Consider the following 17,575-nt stretch of genomic DNA (forward strand, 5'->3'; position numbering starts at 1 on the left):
GTAGGAACAATATGTTGAATATATCTGGTTAAATAGAATATGTGATTAAAATTTTTAAAAAAGAATTATAAAGGAGACGCTAAATCTAAAAGTCAAAGATGTTAAATGGACAGAGTCCTAATTTTTTGTTTAGTGATTTTTTTTATTAATAGTTAAAACTTAAATAGCATACTTTAGCTCCTAGGAAGTAAATTCATATTTTCAAAAGTGCCCTCACAAAAGAGAAAAGTGATAAAAGAGAATCCATCCACTTTAGAGTTAGATGATTAGGCTCTCAGGTTCTTGGGAATTGATTATCCTTTCTGATGTCTTACACAATATTCAACATACCATCTACACAAAGTTTCTGACAAAGCTAGTAGAAGGGAGTATGGGTATGAAGTTCAAGGACCTGAGACTGTGGACATGGCTTTGCCCTAGCTCAGTCTGGAGGCACTGCAGTGTCAGAAGGTCTGATATAGCTATTTGACCTGGCAATGTTATTTAACCTCTCTGTGCCTCAGTATTCTTGTCTGTTAAATGGTGATAATAATACACCTTTCTCATAGAATTACATGAGTTAATGTATGTGGAATCCTTAGCTCTTGGGACAAGTAGGTTAGTATAGTTGCTGCAGTTAAGGCTGGTCCCTTGGTTGTGATTGAGAAGGTGCGGTCAAGCTGAGCCATAAAAGAAAACATGGGGTATATCACAACAGTTTGACTCGGAGGAAGTTTATTGTTTTGTCATGTGATCTAGATGTAATTTGGAGCATTTAACTTCCTACTGGCTCTTGGGACTGGAGAACATGCTGGTTTTTCTCCTGCATATCGGGAGCAACTTGTTAGTACCCCACTGAGGGAGGAGAGGGAACTGCCAGCCACCTACAATAAACCTTGAGCTTGCTTCAGGCATATATTTTCAAAGCATGTGTCTGCCCTTCTCCTTGTCTTCTCTTCAACTTTAGGCCACTAAGTCTGGAGCCTAAAATTCAGGAGGGTATAGATTTGGTCTCCCATTATCTCCTCTTTCTTTGTTCCTAAGCTAGATGTGGATTTGAATCTCAGCATGTCTTTTGCTACCTCAGTAATCTACTTTGTCACCATAAGTAAGTGACTTTGAGCTCAGTTGCCCACTCTTTAAATGGATAGCAGTGTCTCTACCCATTCAGGGAACAGCCAAGAAGTTAATAAAATGAAGATGTTACATAATAATAAATAAGATTATTTTTTTAACAGGTTCATGTTCATAATAGAATACTGTGTCCCAATGAAGAAAGTCCTTACCCTTAAGAGGTGGGTTTTATCCCTGTTTGTGCTAGAGCTGTTTAATTTCAGCCTTTCCACCACTCCTATGTTTTTTCGAATACTACTTTTTTATTTGTCTCTTCAAATACACAGGCACTAATCCACATCATGGCTTTACAGGCAGTAAATTAAATTATATTAATTCTAAACACAGTGTTTTTGAGCTGTAGAGAGTCTGCAGCCTTTGAAACCACTAACTTAATTTTGTCCAACTCTTATTCAGTAACTCAGAAAGGGCCAAAGTTTTTTTTTTCTTTCAAATTCGGTTTAAAAATAATAATAAATTGTTCCCAGGCAGGGGCCCTGGGTGCCAAATTTTATCTAAGATCTAAATCTTCTGTCTGCATTGAAAATTCTCCAAAGTAAGGAGGTGGAAGTGCTAATGACGATGTGATGTATAACTTTTACCTTAGCTACAACTTGTCTCAGTGTGTGACTTTGCGCTGGTCCCTTAGTTTCTCTGAGGTTTGCTTCCTTTTTCTGCAAATCTACAGCTATAGTAAATTTGTGAGAGAATTAAGTGAAATCATCTTTGTTGAGCACTTTCAAAGTATCTATTTATCCAAATAGAAAATTTTGCCTCTGAAAAAATAGATATGAGTAGAAGATTCTTTAATTCAATTATACTGTCATTATTTAAATTAGACTATTAATCTCATTCATGGCGAAGATTCTGTTATGATCTTTGATGGTCTCCTCTTCACGAAATAAATATTTATTGAATAAGCTGAGTAGGCTTTTCTTTTTTGCCACAGTGGGGATTGAAACCAGGGTGCTCTACCACTGACCTACATCCCCACCCCTATTTATTTATTTATTTATTTATTTATTTATTTATTTATTTATTTATTTAGAGACAGGATCTCACTGAGTTGCTGAGGTTCCAGAACAACTGCCTGGCACTTGTAATCCTCCTTCCTCAGCCTCTGGAGTCTCTGGGATTACAGTGTGTGCCATCATGCCCAGCCCTAGGTGTGCCTTTCCAAACTGCTTTTAATTGACCTGAGCATTGTGTCGCATTCCTTTGAAAAGCTTTGATTTAAGCAAATCTTTATCATTTGAGGTAGGGGTGTGTATGTTTAAAAACAACCAATACTCTCTGGAAAGAAGGTGATCAAACTAAGTAATACTGAGTTGTTAGGGTTTTTTGTTTTATGTTTTTCTGGTATATTTATATATATAATCTATGAAGTTTTCTTAATATGAAAAGACTGATTTTTTTTATTTCACTTGTAAATTTGTTTCTAAGGCAATTCCTAAAACAGTTTAGACTTTTTTTTTTTTTTTTTTTTTTTTGGTACTAGGTATTGAACTCATGGGCACTCGACCACTGAGCCACATCCCCAGCACTATTTTGTATTTTATTTAGACACAGGGGCTCACTGAGTTGCTTAGCACCTCACTTTTGCTGAGATTGGCTTTGAACCCACAATCCTCCTGCCTCAGCCTCCCAGAGCCACTGGGATTACGGGTATATGCCACTGGGCTCCACTAGTTTAGACATCTTTAGAGCAATAGTAGTTTTCAGTGCATGACACCTTCCTTTTTTATGTACTCATATTCATTTGGCTGATATGAATATACATTTGGTGTTTAAATTATAATTCCACAATCTATCATATATAGCAAGATATTCTGAAATAGATAATAATAATAATAGATAATACAACATTGGTTATTATCCTACTGATCTTAGATATTATAGTGTAACTACATGAGTACTGTCTTCCCCTATTTCTAAAAGGAAGACCATCTGTATTAGTCAGCTTTTCACTACTGTGACTAAGAGACCTGACCAGAACAACTGTAGAGGTGGAAAAGTTTATTTGAGGGCAACAGTTTCAGAGGTCCGTGTTTAAAAACAACCAATATTCTCTGGAAAGAAGGTGATCAAACTAAGTAATACTGAGTTGTTGGGGTTTTTGAGAAACCTAGAGAAAACTGGCTCCATTCTTTAAGGCTCAAGGTGAGGCAGAACAACATGGCAGAAGAGTATGGCAGAGGAAAGCAGGTCACATGATGATCAGGAAGGAGAGAGAGAGACAGACTGATAGACAGATACACTCCAGTGGCCAGATACAAAATATATACCCCAAAATGCATGCTCCCAAAGACCTATCTCCTCCAGCCATACCCTACCCACCTTCAGCTGCCACTCAGTAAATCCCATCACAGGATTGATTCACTGGTTGGATTAAGTATCTCATGACCAAATCACTTCTCTAAATCTTCTTGCATTGTCTCACACATGAGCTTTTTGGGGACACCTCACATCCAAACCATAATACCATCCTAAATCTTAAACTTTTAGAAGATTTCTGTGTAAAGACATTTTAACTGGCACTTTTTTTTTTCTAACAGTTAATTCCCTATAGTATGTTACTAGGGAATAAAAAGTTTAAAATGAAACAGCTTTCTAAGTATATGTTATCACACATACAATTAATGCAACATGCAGTGAGTATCCAGTTTCTGCACAGGTGTAACAGATTCTTAAAAAAAGAAGGAAATGTTTAGTACTTCAGAAGTTAAAAGCAGGTAACAATATGATCTTATAAAGCAGTCTTTTGGCAGGAAAACCTGTGTTCTTTAATCCATGACAGTGTGTTTTTGTTTGGGTTTATCTGGGTTTGTTTTTTTTGTTTTTTTGTTTTTTTTTTTTTTTTTTTTTTGCTACTCCTCAGTGCAAAAGGTGCTCCAAAGACATTCCAAATGGTACCAAGAAATAACATTAAAGGTACCCTACCCAGCCCAGGTAGCTGCACGTTATTTAAAACTGTACTCTCAGATCAGTCTGTGAAAGCTTTCAGAACAAGCCCGCCACCCTCTCTGAACCGGTTACATTTTAAAACTATTTATCTGTTGATAATATGTTAATTTTGTTTAAGTCCAGTCAGCTGTACATTCTCATGAAGAGTTATTTGTGCTTACTTTCTGTTGATCAAATGCTGAGAAAAGCCATTTAGATATTATTTTCATTAGCTCTTTACTAGCTTCTATAGTAAGGAGGTATTCTGGGGGCCTCTTCTTAACTGTACTCTCCTTGAATTTACAACTCCTTGTGGGTTTTACACCAACATAGATTTTTAAGGATTCTGGCCCAGTTCAGTGTCTTGGTTTAACAAAGAGGTTAGAAGTTTGAAAAGATTCTTTGATGATTAAAGTACAATTCACATTGTTGTCGCTTTGATTTGACCACTAGAGCAGCAGATGTGGTAAAGTTGACCCTCTCTCTCTAAGCTCAACTGCATCCATGCTGCCCCGCACTCACCAGTGGGAATTTAGTTCTCCTGTAGATAAGGTCAGAGGAGGAGTGATTTTTCTCCTTTGCCTCATTTGAACTTATATTCAGTCTTTCATGTTAACAACAACAGATTTGAAAATATATGTATTTTTAGAATAACAAAGTAATGCTGGACTTCTCATTCATGTCTCCCTATTCAATCTATAATCAGAGTTTTTAAAGTCCAGACTTTTTTCTTAAAATGTAAGCTCTCTTTAAAACAAAAAACAAACTAACAAACAAACAAAAACACTACATTTGTCACTGTTTTACAAATTGGAACTTGTTCCTATTCATTTCCAAAATTATGGTGTTCTTGCCATTAATTTTTTTGCTTATTGATGAAATTATGTTAAAATTGAGTAAAATTAATGGATAAAAACAAACAAGTACAAAGGCGTCTGAGAATGTAAGGTATGGGTAGACAGCTAGAAGTTCTCTGCCGGATAGCATGGTTCCTGGTGGAAGTATGGGTAGTGTGTGCATTGCACAGGAAGCACATGCTAATACGAAGTTGTTTTTACTGCTTGTGTTGCATCACCAGGCTTTTCTGTGCTCTGTAGGTATCATGTTGCTTTCATGTAATGAACCTGAGTTCCCAGTGCCTAAATCTCCATGCTGGAAGTGATTACATAAAACTGAAGAGCTATGTCTGAAGTCTCATGAATTCTGAGAATTTCTTCTTCTTTGGGGGGAAAAAAAAAAAAAAAAAAAAATATATATATATATATATATATATATAGACTGTTCTTATTCTTTGAGAAGAAAAGCCTTGCATTTGTAACAAGTCTCTGTTGGACATACCACTGATTTTAGGTTGTATAGCTTTGAGTGATTTAGTTATGTAGCTTTCTGTTTGAAAAATAAGCATTATCTCTGTTCCAAGGTCTGTATTTTAACTTTGTGCAGATGTGTGCTAAAAGAACATGATGTGCTTATTTGTTGCATTTATGCTACTTTCTTACTTTAAGTAAGATGGATGAAATTACATATTAAATAAAAACAGCAGCTCTAGCAGCAGTCCTTAGTAAGCTGAAAAAGCCTTCCAGAGACAGTGGAGAAAATGAAACTATGACTTTAATAACTCATTAACGTTGGAGAGAATTTGTCTATTTAAAAGCTTGTATATGATAATTCTTTGTGGGATTTACTCAGTGTTAACTGTCTGGTGTTTAAAAGTAATCTTCCATTAAATCGTGTTGGTAAAATATTATCCATAATATTGTGTTTTCTATCTTAACCAAATACAACACGTTAATTTTTATGTGCTTTCAGTTATACAGACAGATAACCTGTATGTGGAATGAAACTCCAGTTAGTAGGAATAGCTACATGGCCCTGGGCAAGTTATTTAACCTCCCTGAACCTTAATTTTTCTTTTCTGTATGATAGTATACAGGATTATTGTCCTTTTAGGATTATTGCCCTGATTAAATGAGAATACCCAGCTAGCATAATGCTATGCACCTACTGATCAGCACATGTTCTCTTACATTCTGTGTTCCAAGCCTCTTAAAGTCATTTTAATTTAGTACTTTTGAGCTAGGAAATACTTGTATTGAGTATTATTTCTCAATTCTAAAGTGAAAATTTGGAATATGTAGAATAATTTTTTTTAGGCTCTATAAGAATCATATGTCTATTTAATGGCTACTAAGCAGAAAGCACTGCTTCCTACCATATGCATCTGAATATATTTGAAAGCCAGTAAGGAGAGGTCAGTCCTAGTGCTACTCCCAGTTCATTTTATAGTCCCTCTCCCCTTTGGTTTGCTGTTTTTTTCTTTGTGTAACCTTCTTCTTTAAGAAAGTTTTCAAAGTAAAAAAGCACTCAACTTAGCTCTGTAGTCATTTAAAAATAGAGTTGATCAATGTGAAGCATTAGCTAGGAGCACAACCTGGTACTTTCTTTTATTGATTTCAGTTACTAGTGCCCTCAGGCTTGTGTGTGTGAGAATGAAAATGATATGTGAAATAGGCACCCAGGTTAAACAGACCAATTTTCTTCTGAGATCTGCGATCACTATAAGTAGAATTCTTTATATGGAAGTGACTTTGGTAGCAGTTAGTTCCTCTCTTACACACACATGCACAATCTAAAGACTCCAAGTGGCCTGCTGAGTGTGTATTTTTGTTATTGAGGCCAAGATGTACAGTGCTTTGGGAACTTTTTACTGTTCAGTTACTTCTATTAATTGTAAAATGCCATTCAAGCTTATAGATTTACAGCCCATGAATACATTTTTTGGGCATTTTAACAGATGGTTATAAGCCAGAATCTTGAGGATTTGAAAGATGTCCTGCTTAAGTAGCCAGTTGCAGACCAATAAAGCCAAGACAGTGAATACCAGGGAAGCCTGCTCAGCAGGGTATGAATTATTTAGAAACTTGTGTAAGGAAGTTGGCTGTGGGCAGAGGTTGTCATGTGTCATCTGCCCTGTCAGTCAGACCTCCAACAGCTGTGCCCTGTCACCAGACCCTATGTGCTACTGCCCATCCGTCAGCACTGATACTGGCTGCCTCTGCCTGCTGGGGGGAAGCTGTAGACTTACAAACTGGCTTGTAGTTTGGATAGAAGCTCATTTCCAAAGAAGGACATTAAGTCTCCTTATCTTTTATTAAACCATTTACTAAAATATATTCTCAAAAGATTAGCTGGATACTGAAGAATATGGAGATATTTATTTTATTTTTACACACACACAAAAAGGCCATTAGAAATGTAGGAGAGCGGCTCATTTGAACTCAAAGGGACACCCTAGTTAAATCAGAGATGGAGGAGCTTTCTCCACCAGATACCAGATTATCATTACCAGAGTACTGCTGAAGAGGCACTTTCTGGTTGAACACAACAATGCAAAATAAAAACGTGGAATTATATATCCATTCCTTTTGTGATGACATAGCAGCCTGCCAAATGGGATACATCCCAGTCCTGACTGTAGACAAACTTCCAACAGTTTTCCTTTCCCTTCTTGTATTCAAGAGATGTCCTTAGAGGAAAGGATTTGAGGGCATTAGTATCACTGTCTGTCTGATTACTGTGTTGACGTTTTTAAAGTGCCATTAATCATAGGAAATGGAACTTAATGAAGTAGAAAAATACCCAGCCAAGGAATGTCAGAAAATAAGCTACAGCCCAATATTCACATGAAATTGAAGGAAAATACATCTTAACCCTTTACTTGACTTGTCTTTTTCTCTTACTCATTTCTGAACTTCAAAGCTAAGTAGTTGAGAGGGAGCTGTACAAGCAAGGGAAATAGTAAGCATAGCAAAAGGAAATTTTTAAGTCAGCTCTGTTTATTTGGCAAATATTGTAGCTATTTCATGCATAAAATATATAAAGATAATATTCATCTTTAGATTATACAATTGAGGTCTTAAACTTGATTCCATTTTGGAAGTAAATTACTTTTTGTTTCAGATATGCCCCCAGTTTTGCTGTGTGTGTGTGTGTTTGTGTGTGTGTGTGTGTGTGTGTGTGTGTGTGTGTGTGTGAGAGAGAGAGAGAGAGAGATTGATTGAACCCAGGGCCTCATATGTGCTAAGCGCATGCTCTACCTTTAAACCCTTTCCCCAGCTCCCCTTCCATATTTCATCTGTTGAATTTGAATATTGCATGTTCTTGATATAATTTAGTTAATACGAGACTTGATGGAATTGGGGGGTCTTTAGGCCTAAAAGTGGGCTGCAAGGTGATGCTCCCATCACAGCCACATAAAAGTAAAAAGCAATGATACCACCCATGAATAGAACAAATCATTTGTCAGAAGCTGGCAATGCTTGGTGCATATTTTGTTGGATAATACCAAAGTATTACCAATTAATGGTTTGCTTATTAGCTCATGTAAATTCAAATGTTATCCTAACAGAAATTTCAGGAAACAACCTTATTTAGAAAATATATATGACACTAGTCTACAATGAGCATTACTGTAAAATGTTCTGGTGCTGACTCTGAGCAAGTGCTTCATTTAAAAACAGTATAAGAACCTCAATCAACTCCATTCCCTGCCCCTGTCTTCCTCCACTCAAGATAGATCACCTCTTATAGCATGGTACTCATAGTAAATTCTCAATAAAGAATGATTGATTGATGTATGGTGATGTGTAGATCTGAGATGGCAATTTATAAATCTGAAATGAATGAATTTTAAGAAAATCTGTGTAAGGATAGTGAGAAAGAAGTAATATTATTGGTAAATTTGGGGCTTTTCTTTCTACTGAAGGTTTTTGTCATTCATTGGAGGGACACTGTGTGAAATTGGAAAGCCTGAAATGCAACAAAAAATAAATTCATCCCTTGAAAAGGAAGGAATAGAGAAAACTGCTGAAAGATTGCAGACAACAGCACACACTTTACAGGTCATCATAGATGGTCTCAGCCAGCCTGAAAGCTTTGACTTTCGAACAGGTGAGTTGAACTTGAATTATAACACCTGGGTCTTGTGTAGCTTATGTTGTCTCTTTTGACCCCCATAACAGCTCTATGCCATGAATAAAACAGATTCTTTCATTCTATATGAGAAAATTGAACTTAGTAATCGTCCTTCAAAGTTCTTATACTTAGTTTCGAGCCAAAGCTGAAAACCAGGTCTCCAGACTCCTTGCCCACTGTTCATTTGTCACATCACTGGACTAGATGCATTGTATATGTCCTGCTTATGCATGAAGGCACACATTTTTTGTCATTCTTCTTGTACACTGTTTTTATATCCTAGAAGACAGAAGTGCAAGTTAAGTCATTCTATTCACAAACTAAAAAGTGAATCTTCATCCTAAATTACAGCCTTCCAAGTTTCTGGATTCAGTGTCAATGAGCACATTGAACAAATAAGATGATATCTCTCTGTTGATTTTACTTCTAATTAAAAGTGCTCTCAGCTTTCAGCACAGGTAGGGGTTGAGGGAAGTATAATAGCCATAGTTGTTGAGAGCAATGACCGGTGAAAAAGAATTAAGGTATTAAATGACCTACTTCCTAAGGAAGTTTGACTAGGAACCCCTGAGATTTAAATGAATCTGCACGCTTGTCTCTTAACTAGTTTTGATGATGCCATATTTAGTGCTTGGCTCTTTTCAGTCTGGATTAGGCAGTGTAAGATAGTTGGACATGCTTCCTTGAAAAGATTTAAGGAAATTTCAAAACACACCCAACAAGTTCATTCATTGTACTATTACCTAGTGTTCTGTAGGTCCTAAATTAAAAAAAAAGAATAAATAAAACACCCACTTAGACCATGGCAAAAATGTGGGCATGGACCCCTCCAGGTTGTCCTTCTCACAAAATAACTGTTTCAACAAACATATCCATCTCCATTTGGAAGCCTGATTCTTTGTGTCTGAATGTCATGGATATGTCTAGCAGAAATACTACATAGAGCAGTGGTTCTCAAACAGGGTGGGGGTTTGGAGTGGCAGGCCTATGCCATGGCTGTGGATGGTTGTTAAATGTGCTTTAGCTACAGGTATCCTATACCAGGATATCCCTGTCCATTTTGTTTTTCTGTTATGGTGTTGATCGCACCATCATCCCACTTATGTGGCGAACTTAGAGAAAAAATCAGCACTCAAATTATGTCGTCCACTTAGCCAACCAAGATAAGTAAGATTCTTACCTGAGATGCCCTTTGTTCAGCAGAAACATAGATGAACCTGGGCTTTGGACTGAGCTTTCCAGTTACTAGAGTGTTTATCAGTATGTTAAGTGACATTTCAAATATGTGTCTTTAAGCAACAAAAGTCACAATTTTCATTATATCTGAGAACTGTCATTTTGCTACTTCCCCAAGGTGAAGGGAGAATAGTCACGCTTTTTGAGAAGGTAGATAATATTTTGGGTGTTTCCACATAGTAGTATTTATGTTACATTTCTTTTCTCCATTTTCTCAAAAGTATTTCCTTTCTTAATGCTGATTCATTTTTTTCCTTATATTCATCCTGTCTTCTGTTTTCTCAGTGACATAATCGATTCCATTTTTATTAACACTCTGGTTGCAAGTTAGTTTCCATAGTGGGATTCATCAGAAGCAGTCTGGTGACAGTGGCCTGAATACACAGCCTTGGCTATCAAAGTGTTAAAGTTTACAGGGTATATGGAGGATTTTCTGATTTCTCAGTGGCCCAGACTGTCTTCAGGAACATGTTAAGTAGTTTCTGACTCTGATTTTCCATGCAGAATTAAACTAAGCAGCTGATCAGAACCCCTTGGGGAATCTGCAGCAGCTGGACCGCTATAAGGAAAAGAGGGGTGGGGGGGAAGAGTTTCCAAGCATAAAAACAATGCCTTATAGGGCCTCAGAGACCATCCTACCTCTGGCCTTGATCAACAACTTAGTTTTACTTTGCTTTGACACAGTCCCTGCCTGGTGTAACATTACATTACAGTAGGCTTCTTGCTTTAGGAATTCATTACTTTAGCATCAGGTGAAATTCTATAGAATCAATTCCAATTTTAGCATATTCTCTTTCTCTCTCTTTTTTTTTTAATGAGGAAAAAAGAGATTTAGGGTTTAAAGGAGGCTTTTGTTTTGTTTTACAGGAAAAAGCTTAATTTTTAAAAGATCCTGGTTTTAGTGTGGTTGGACTGGGGGAGGGGAACAAAGAGGTGACCAGTTGTTAATACAAATGTAAAGGATAGCTCTAACAAGTAATCAGGATAAAGCCAACAGCTGTGGAGGAAAAGGAAATGGATTGGGTGGAGGGGAAAATGAGGTCTTAGTAAAAGGAGATCCAAGCATAGAATGTGTTCTTTGTTATTAGAGTCAACACTCAGTAATCCTAGGAAAGGGGGCCAAGAAGAGCATGGATAAATGGAGGCCACAGATAATTCACAGGTCCATTTAAACTGTTAGTTCTCACTATCTCCCTCATAAAACCTGAGTTGTTGTTTTTTTATTTTAACTAGAGCCATAATGATTCCTTGGCATGCTTTATGTCCACCTCTTGGGGACAGTGAGTACTAGTGAACAGAGAAATAAATGTATGCTTGGATAAGCAAGGAATGAGGGGGCTGTAGGCACTTGAGAACAGAGATCTAATGTCTTCATCTTTGTATCTCTAGTGTCCAGCAGAGTGCCTGGCCAGGAGGTAATAATAGGAGTTAATATATGTTTGATGAATTGAATTTGAAAGAAGAAGATTGGGTTCTAGATGGTTTGGGTACCTGACCAAGACATCCAGAATCATAATTCATAAATTTTGTATAATCAAGAATCCATAAATATATTTGAAATGGACAAGAATTGATTCCTGAGTTCCAGTTTTGCATAAAAAAATTAGAAGACAGAACATTTGAATTTCATCCATCTTTAACCAAAAGTTAATGTCTTTTCTGCCACTTTTATACAGCTTAAGGATTCAGGCATTGAAAACAAAATTCCCAGTCTCCAAGGATCTTACTTTCTCAGTGTTTATGATTTAAGCATGTATATTCATTAACCAAAAATAATGTGGTCATCATTTCTTACAAAGAAAAATATAGTCAGAGACTATGAGTAGTGCAAATGTTTACATTAGTGATATAGGGTTCAGGGAGAAGAAAGTAAGTAAATCTTCTCAAATTATTTCTACGCTGTGACTGCTATTTCTTATAGAGTGCATTTTCTTTTTTTTATTTATTTAGTCATTTATTTATTTTTACATAAGCTCTATTATTATTATTATTTGCATTACAATTCAAGCCGGGATATGTCTTCTGCTGTGTTTATGTCCTCCTTCAAAGTCTAATATTGGTCTGAGCATATAATCAATATATAGTCAGTGCTGATCCACTAAGTTATATTGTATCTAAGAAGTTCAGTGCATTATTAGTTAAATAAATTTTTCCTCTTCCCTTACAGAGTTTGATAAACCTGATTTCAAGAGAAGTATAGTGTGCTTGGAAGATCTGCAGGTTGGAACAGTTCTTACAGGCAAAGTTGAGAATGCCACTCTGTTTGGGATTTTTGTGGATATAGGAGTGGGAAAATCAGGGTTGATCCCCATACGAAATGTAACAGAAGCAAAACTTTCTAAAACAAAAAAGAGAAGGAGTCTTGGACTGGGCCCTGGAGAAAGAGTGGAAGTCCGAGTACTGAACATTGACATCCCCCGATCTAGGATTACTCTGGATCTCATTCGGGTGTTGTGAGTGTCCCACTGAAAGCCAGACACTGATTTTTATTTCCTCATTTCTAAGGATAGATCACATGTTAGTGAGTTCTAGATAGCAGAGAAGAAAGAATCCACAGAGTATTTTCCACTTTCCTTATGAATAAATAGAAAACTATCAACTAGTTAAAGAAAGCAGCTAGTAGATATCCTTACATGGTATTATGTAGTCACAGTTTTCTGACCAAAATTTTATTTTTTATTTTTTGTATTTCATTTTTTTGACTCAACATTTTTTATAATAGATTGTTCACTCCCACTTGCCAGCATCCTCCTCATTGGACTTATATGGGATCATCTTTTTTATTTGAATTGTACAATGCTTTTTGACACAGTAGAGCTGGCAGTATGTAATTCTTCCATTTTATAGATTTTTTTTTTAATCAGGCCTTTTGGACATGATTCATGATTTTGCAATAATCTTTATTTTCTCTTGCCACGCAAACTAAAACCAGATTCTGATGTGAACATCAATTGAATGGCTCAAAATATTTCTTAGAGGATATATGTATTGATCCCTACAATAAAGTTTTGTGGCTAGTGTCTTGCTTTTGCTATGTTGATTCAGTGAATGAATAGTCTTGGATAAAGAAGATATGGTTCATGGAAATGTACCTTTGGGAAGAGGGTGCCTCTGGAAATTTGAAGAATGATTTTATTTGAGTTAGCTTATCATAGAAGGGTAGTTTCTTTCTTAACAATCAGGTTAAACTTCAATTGGAAATAAAAATGGCCCTCCCTAAAGATTGTAGATCGGGTGAGAAGGGGCAAGAAAAACAACTAGACAAAGGAAGTGACTGTTACTTTCTTTTAACTAGTGGACATGGTAAGTATTAGCATGACTATTTAGGGTCAAAATGATATGAATAGAACCCAGACTAGACTGGTAGCAGTGTCTGACTGTTGCTGCTGTTGTTGATTTGCCTAATGAAGTTATTTGCATGAATCAATACCTGGTTTTCTCTATGTATAATGAGTAGAGGATGGTTTCTGAAGTGTGACCAATCCTATTTATTTGCCTGAGACAATCCTAGGCATAATTTTTAATAATGCCTCTTTTTATCTTCAGAGTGCACCATTTGGATCATATATCATCACCTAGTAGTAGTAGTCACTCACAGTATGGTGAATATGACTGTGTATCTCATGACAATGATGCCTGATGGCTCACTATTCTCAAAATGTAGAGCTTTCCAGCTAGTGCCCATAGACCTTTTTAATATAGAATGTTCCTTAAAAGTTGTGTTAACGCAAATCTTATTTGCCACATAGTTTTATTCTTGGAGTACTTTTGCTCTGTTTATTATTGGTCTTCAGCTGACAGTGAATTTTAATGTTCAAACGTTAAATTGATCCTCCTACTCACTCTTCCCAATAGTCTTCATGGTCCATAATTTGCAAATCATTGATGAGTGATGCACCCCTGTGGGATGTAACTTCAAACAGATGCCCTTCTCCCTGGACACTTTGTACACAGGAACCAGAGTAATTGACAATGCCAGGCAGCTCTGTTGAATTGGCAGCTAAGCTTTTTTGGACACAGGGAGGACCCGACATTGCATTAGATAGTATAGTTTGTTCTTTCCATCCCTAACATAGTGGTAGGTCTATAAGGCCAAAGCTGGGAAAAGAGGTACCTCATCTCTTTATCACTGCAACTCTAAAATGTAGAATGGAAATCAGTATTTTATACTACTCCTAGTCCTTACTGTATCAATAATCCACATTGTGCCTTTCAGCTTATATTTGCTTCTAGGAGTCTCCTAATCCCAAATATAAGATGGGGTTGGTGATAATAAAGCATTTATCTCCCTAAATATTTATTGACAGCCTTCTGTGGACCAGACATTGTGCTATACACAAGCCATATTATTGTGATAGAAAAATAGATATTACTGCTCCCCTTATGGAACTTAGTTTACTAAGGAAGAGAAAGGTAAATCAAAGAATTATACACAAATAAAAATTAAAATCATGATAAGTGATATAACAGTGACTTGAATATATTAGAGAAATTGATTTAGTAATGTCCAAATGTTTCAGTGGGATTTGACGGAGATATGAAAAATAAACAGAAGTAAGTAGGAAAATTATTTGTTGACTTTAATCAGAGTTGGTTTCAATAAGTGATGAGGCTGAACCTTAATGGATTGAGTTTAATAGAGGAGGAGGAGTTAGTTTAGAGATAATTAATATAAACATTTATTTCAGAGAGTTTGTTAAAAAAATAACATAATGGTTGGAAGGGGGAAATAGAGTCAAGAGAAGGTGTTTGTTTTTAAGATGAAATAATGTATGTAAAGGAAAATAATTCAGAAAACAAGAAATTTTGATTTAGCAGACAGGGATGAATTACTGGAATGATATCCTTGCCTGGATGAGATCAGATGGAATTAAGCATACAAGGGATTGGTTTAATAAAAAACCTCAAAAAGTTCATCCATGTTAACAGGAGAAAAGATTGAGTGTGTGGGTATAGAGGTGGCAGATAATGTGGGAGCTTGTGAAGAGTCTCTGCACTTCTTCTATTTTTCTCATTAATATATGAAGGAACATCATCATATGAATCTAAATGACAGGGGAGGGAAGATGGAGGAATGAGAAGAAGGGAAGAGACAAGAAAAGGATCTGAATGAGAGGGCAGAAAGCCTAGGGAGATAGAGTATGATTTCCAGGCAGTGATCAGTGTTCCACTTGAGATCAGTGATCGTGAATTGAATGTAGGATCTAGTCCACTTAATTTTCATTTTTTACAGCTATATCAGCTGTATGGGTGCAGACTCAGATTAGGTGAAGAGGTGATCTGATCAGAATTGGGAGTTTGCTATATTGCCAAATGAGAAAAGGGCAAGAAAGTTGAAGACAGGAAGACAAAAAAATTATTGACTGAAATTTAAGCTCAGAAGAAAAGTGAGAATGTAAGGGGAAAGTGAAGGGCGGTGGAAAATTGTCAGATTAAAGGCTTATGGGTCCTATTAGAATTGGAGGAATATTGGAATGAGAATGAAAGAGGAAATAATGGGTGGATAAGAGTGGTTGTCAACCATGGGGTGCATAACTCTGAGATTCTAGAGAGGTTGCAGTTTTGGGTACTGACATTGTAGGAATAATGGTGGGTTAAGTGCACAAGCAAAGGATGAAATTATAGAAAAGAGGAGGTCAAGAACAATTTAGAAAGGGTTGTTTATGTGGATGAGGACTTTAGGAGGCTGTTGCAGTAGTACAGGCATAAAATATGGTGTCTTGGATCAGAATATTAGTGGTAGAAATGATAAGAAGTGCTGGGATTCTGAGTATATTTAGAAGGCAAAAGTAAAGCCAAACAGAATTTCCTGGTGTAAGATGCAAAACAGGCAGAGTAGCCCAAGCAACTACAAGTATACATTGTTATGTATGAAATAGGTAACGCTGTGGGAGGAACAGTTTGGTGAAGACATTTGCTTTGAACAGGTTAAATTGGAGATACTCAGTAGACATCCAAGTGGATCTGCAAAGTTAGCTGTTTTAGTCTGAAGTTCAGGCTAGAGTGCTGGACTAAAAATGTAAATATGCTTATCACTAGTGTGCAGCTAGTTACAATGAGACAGAATGAGATCACTGATGGAATGAGTGGAGATAAAGTAAAAAAAAAAAAAAAAAAGAGGTCCAAAGACTGAGTTACTGGAAATCCAAGACTTTCAGCGATGAATTCTTTGAATCTCTTTGTAAAGGCAGGAATTTCTTCCTCCCCTTCTTCCTAACACAATTCTGATGGGAGGGGAGCAATAAAGGGGCCAATGGAGATGAACCTGGTCGTGCGATACAGTTTTGACCAGTTGAGTTATAGGCAAAATGCATGGAGTGGGATTCTGGGAAAGTTAGAGTGGGGAGATTGGGCTTAATATCAAGCTTTTCTTGTCCTTTGCCCCTGCCCTGTTTCCTACTTGGAATGCAGATAGAATGCTGGATGTGCTGGGGGTCCCACAATACCAAGTATGCAATAAGAATGGACACACACACAGACATTGAGAGCCTGAGTCATCTTGACATTGTGGAACCAAAACAGCCTGGACTGCCTCCTTGGACTTCACATTATGTGAAGAATAAATGAAACTCCTTATTCATTTAAGCCAGGTGCAAGTGGAGAGGGTTTACAGCAAAGTACATTCCTGAATATACATTTGCATTTTCCTTACTGTATCCCACATGTATTTAGTGCTTAGTAAAGGTTGGTTGATTGGATGACTAAATGATCAAATATCTAGTAAGAACTCAATAAAATGGTTGAATATAAAACAAATGTCCAAACGATCATGTTAAAAAATGATGGAAGATTCCTATTTATTATGTATAATACACTATGAAGTATCTAGAAATAATCTACAACTAAATTTTTTTTTTTTTTAAAAAAGGATAATTGAGTTGGAAGGTGTGAGGGTGATCATCCTATTCGATATTCAAGTAGACTGGAAAACTGCCATTATTTGAACAGTGTGTTACTAGCATAGGAACGAAGAGAAGAATAGAATAAAATAAAGATTACAAAATCAATGATGTTAAAAAGTGAGTGGCATTTCAGATTGAAACAAAGTTATGTTGCCTTGCTACACATCAAAATAAACTCCAGATGGATTATACATGAAGTTGTTTTTTGTTTTGTTTTAATTACAAGCAAACATAGGGGGGTTTTGAGAAGTGGTTGAATAGCCATGGTAGTGGAGTGCTGGGAGAAAAAGAAAATATTCACCTCCGATAGACCTAAAAATTTCACTCAGCAGTCTTTTCCTGGACACCTATATGAGGTCCTATGCCAGGTGCTAGAGTCAAAAGATGAATAAGACATCTTTGGAGGATGGGTTCAACCTAGAGGAGCT

The 17,575-nt window shown here is 36.5% G+C and overlaps 1 protein-coding gene across 2 annotated transcripts in view; it reads left to right on the forward strand.

Annotated features, from left to right (window-relative positions):
- SRBD1 (S1 RNA binding domain 1) overlaps positions 1–17,181 on the forward strand; it is a 227,205-nt gene extending 210,024 nt beyond the window's left edge. Inside the window, exons 20-21 of one of the 2 annotated variants that reach the window (XM_081265361.1) lie at positions 8,801–8,985; positions 12,413–17,181. In XM_081265361.1, coding sequence (XP_081121487.1) covers positions 8,801–8,985; positions 12,413–12,702 — 475 coding nt within the window. In that variant the 3' untranslated portion in view covers positions 12,703–17,181. Of the gene's footprint in view, positions 1–8,800; positions 8,986–12,412 lie in introns of those variants that run through there. The other variant, XM_081265362.1, reaches the window with a different exon arrangement.
- The last annotated feature ends 394 nt before the right edge of the window (positions 17,182–17,575 follow it).

This window comes from Spermophilus citellus (genome assembly GCF_964194105.1).
Source record: "Spermophilus citellus genome assembly, chromosome: 13".
Lineage (NCBI taxonomy): Eukaryota > Metazoa > Chordata > Mammalia > Rodentia > Sciuridae > Spermophilus > Spermophilus citellus.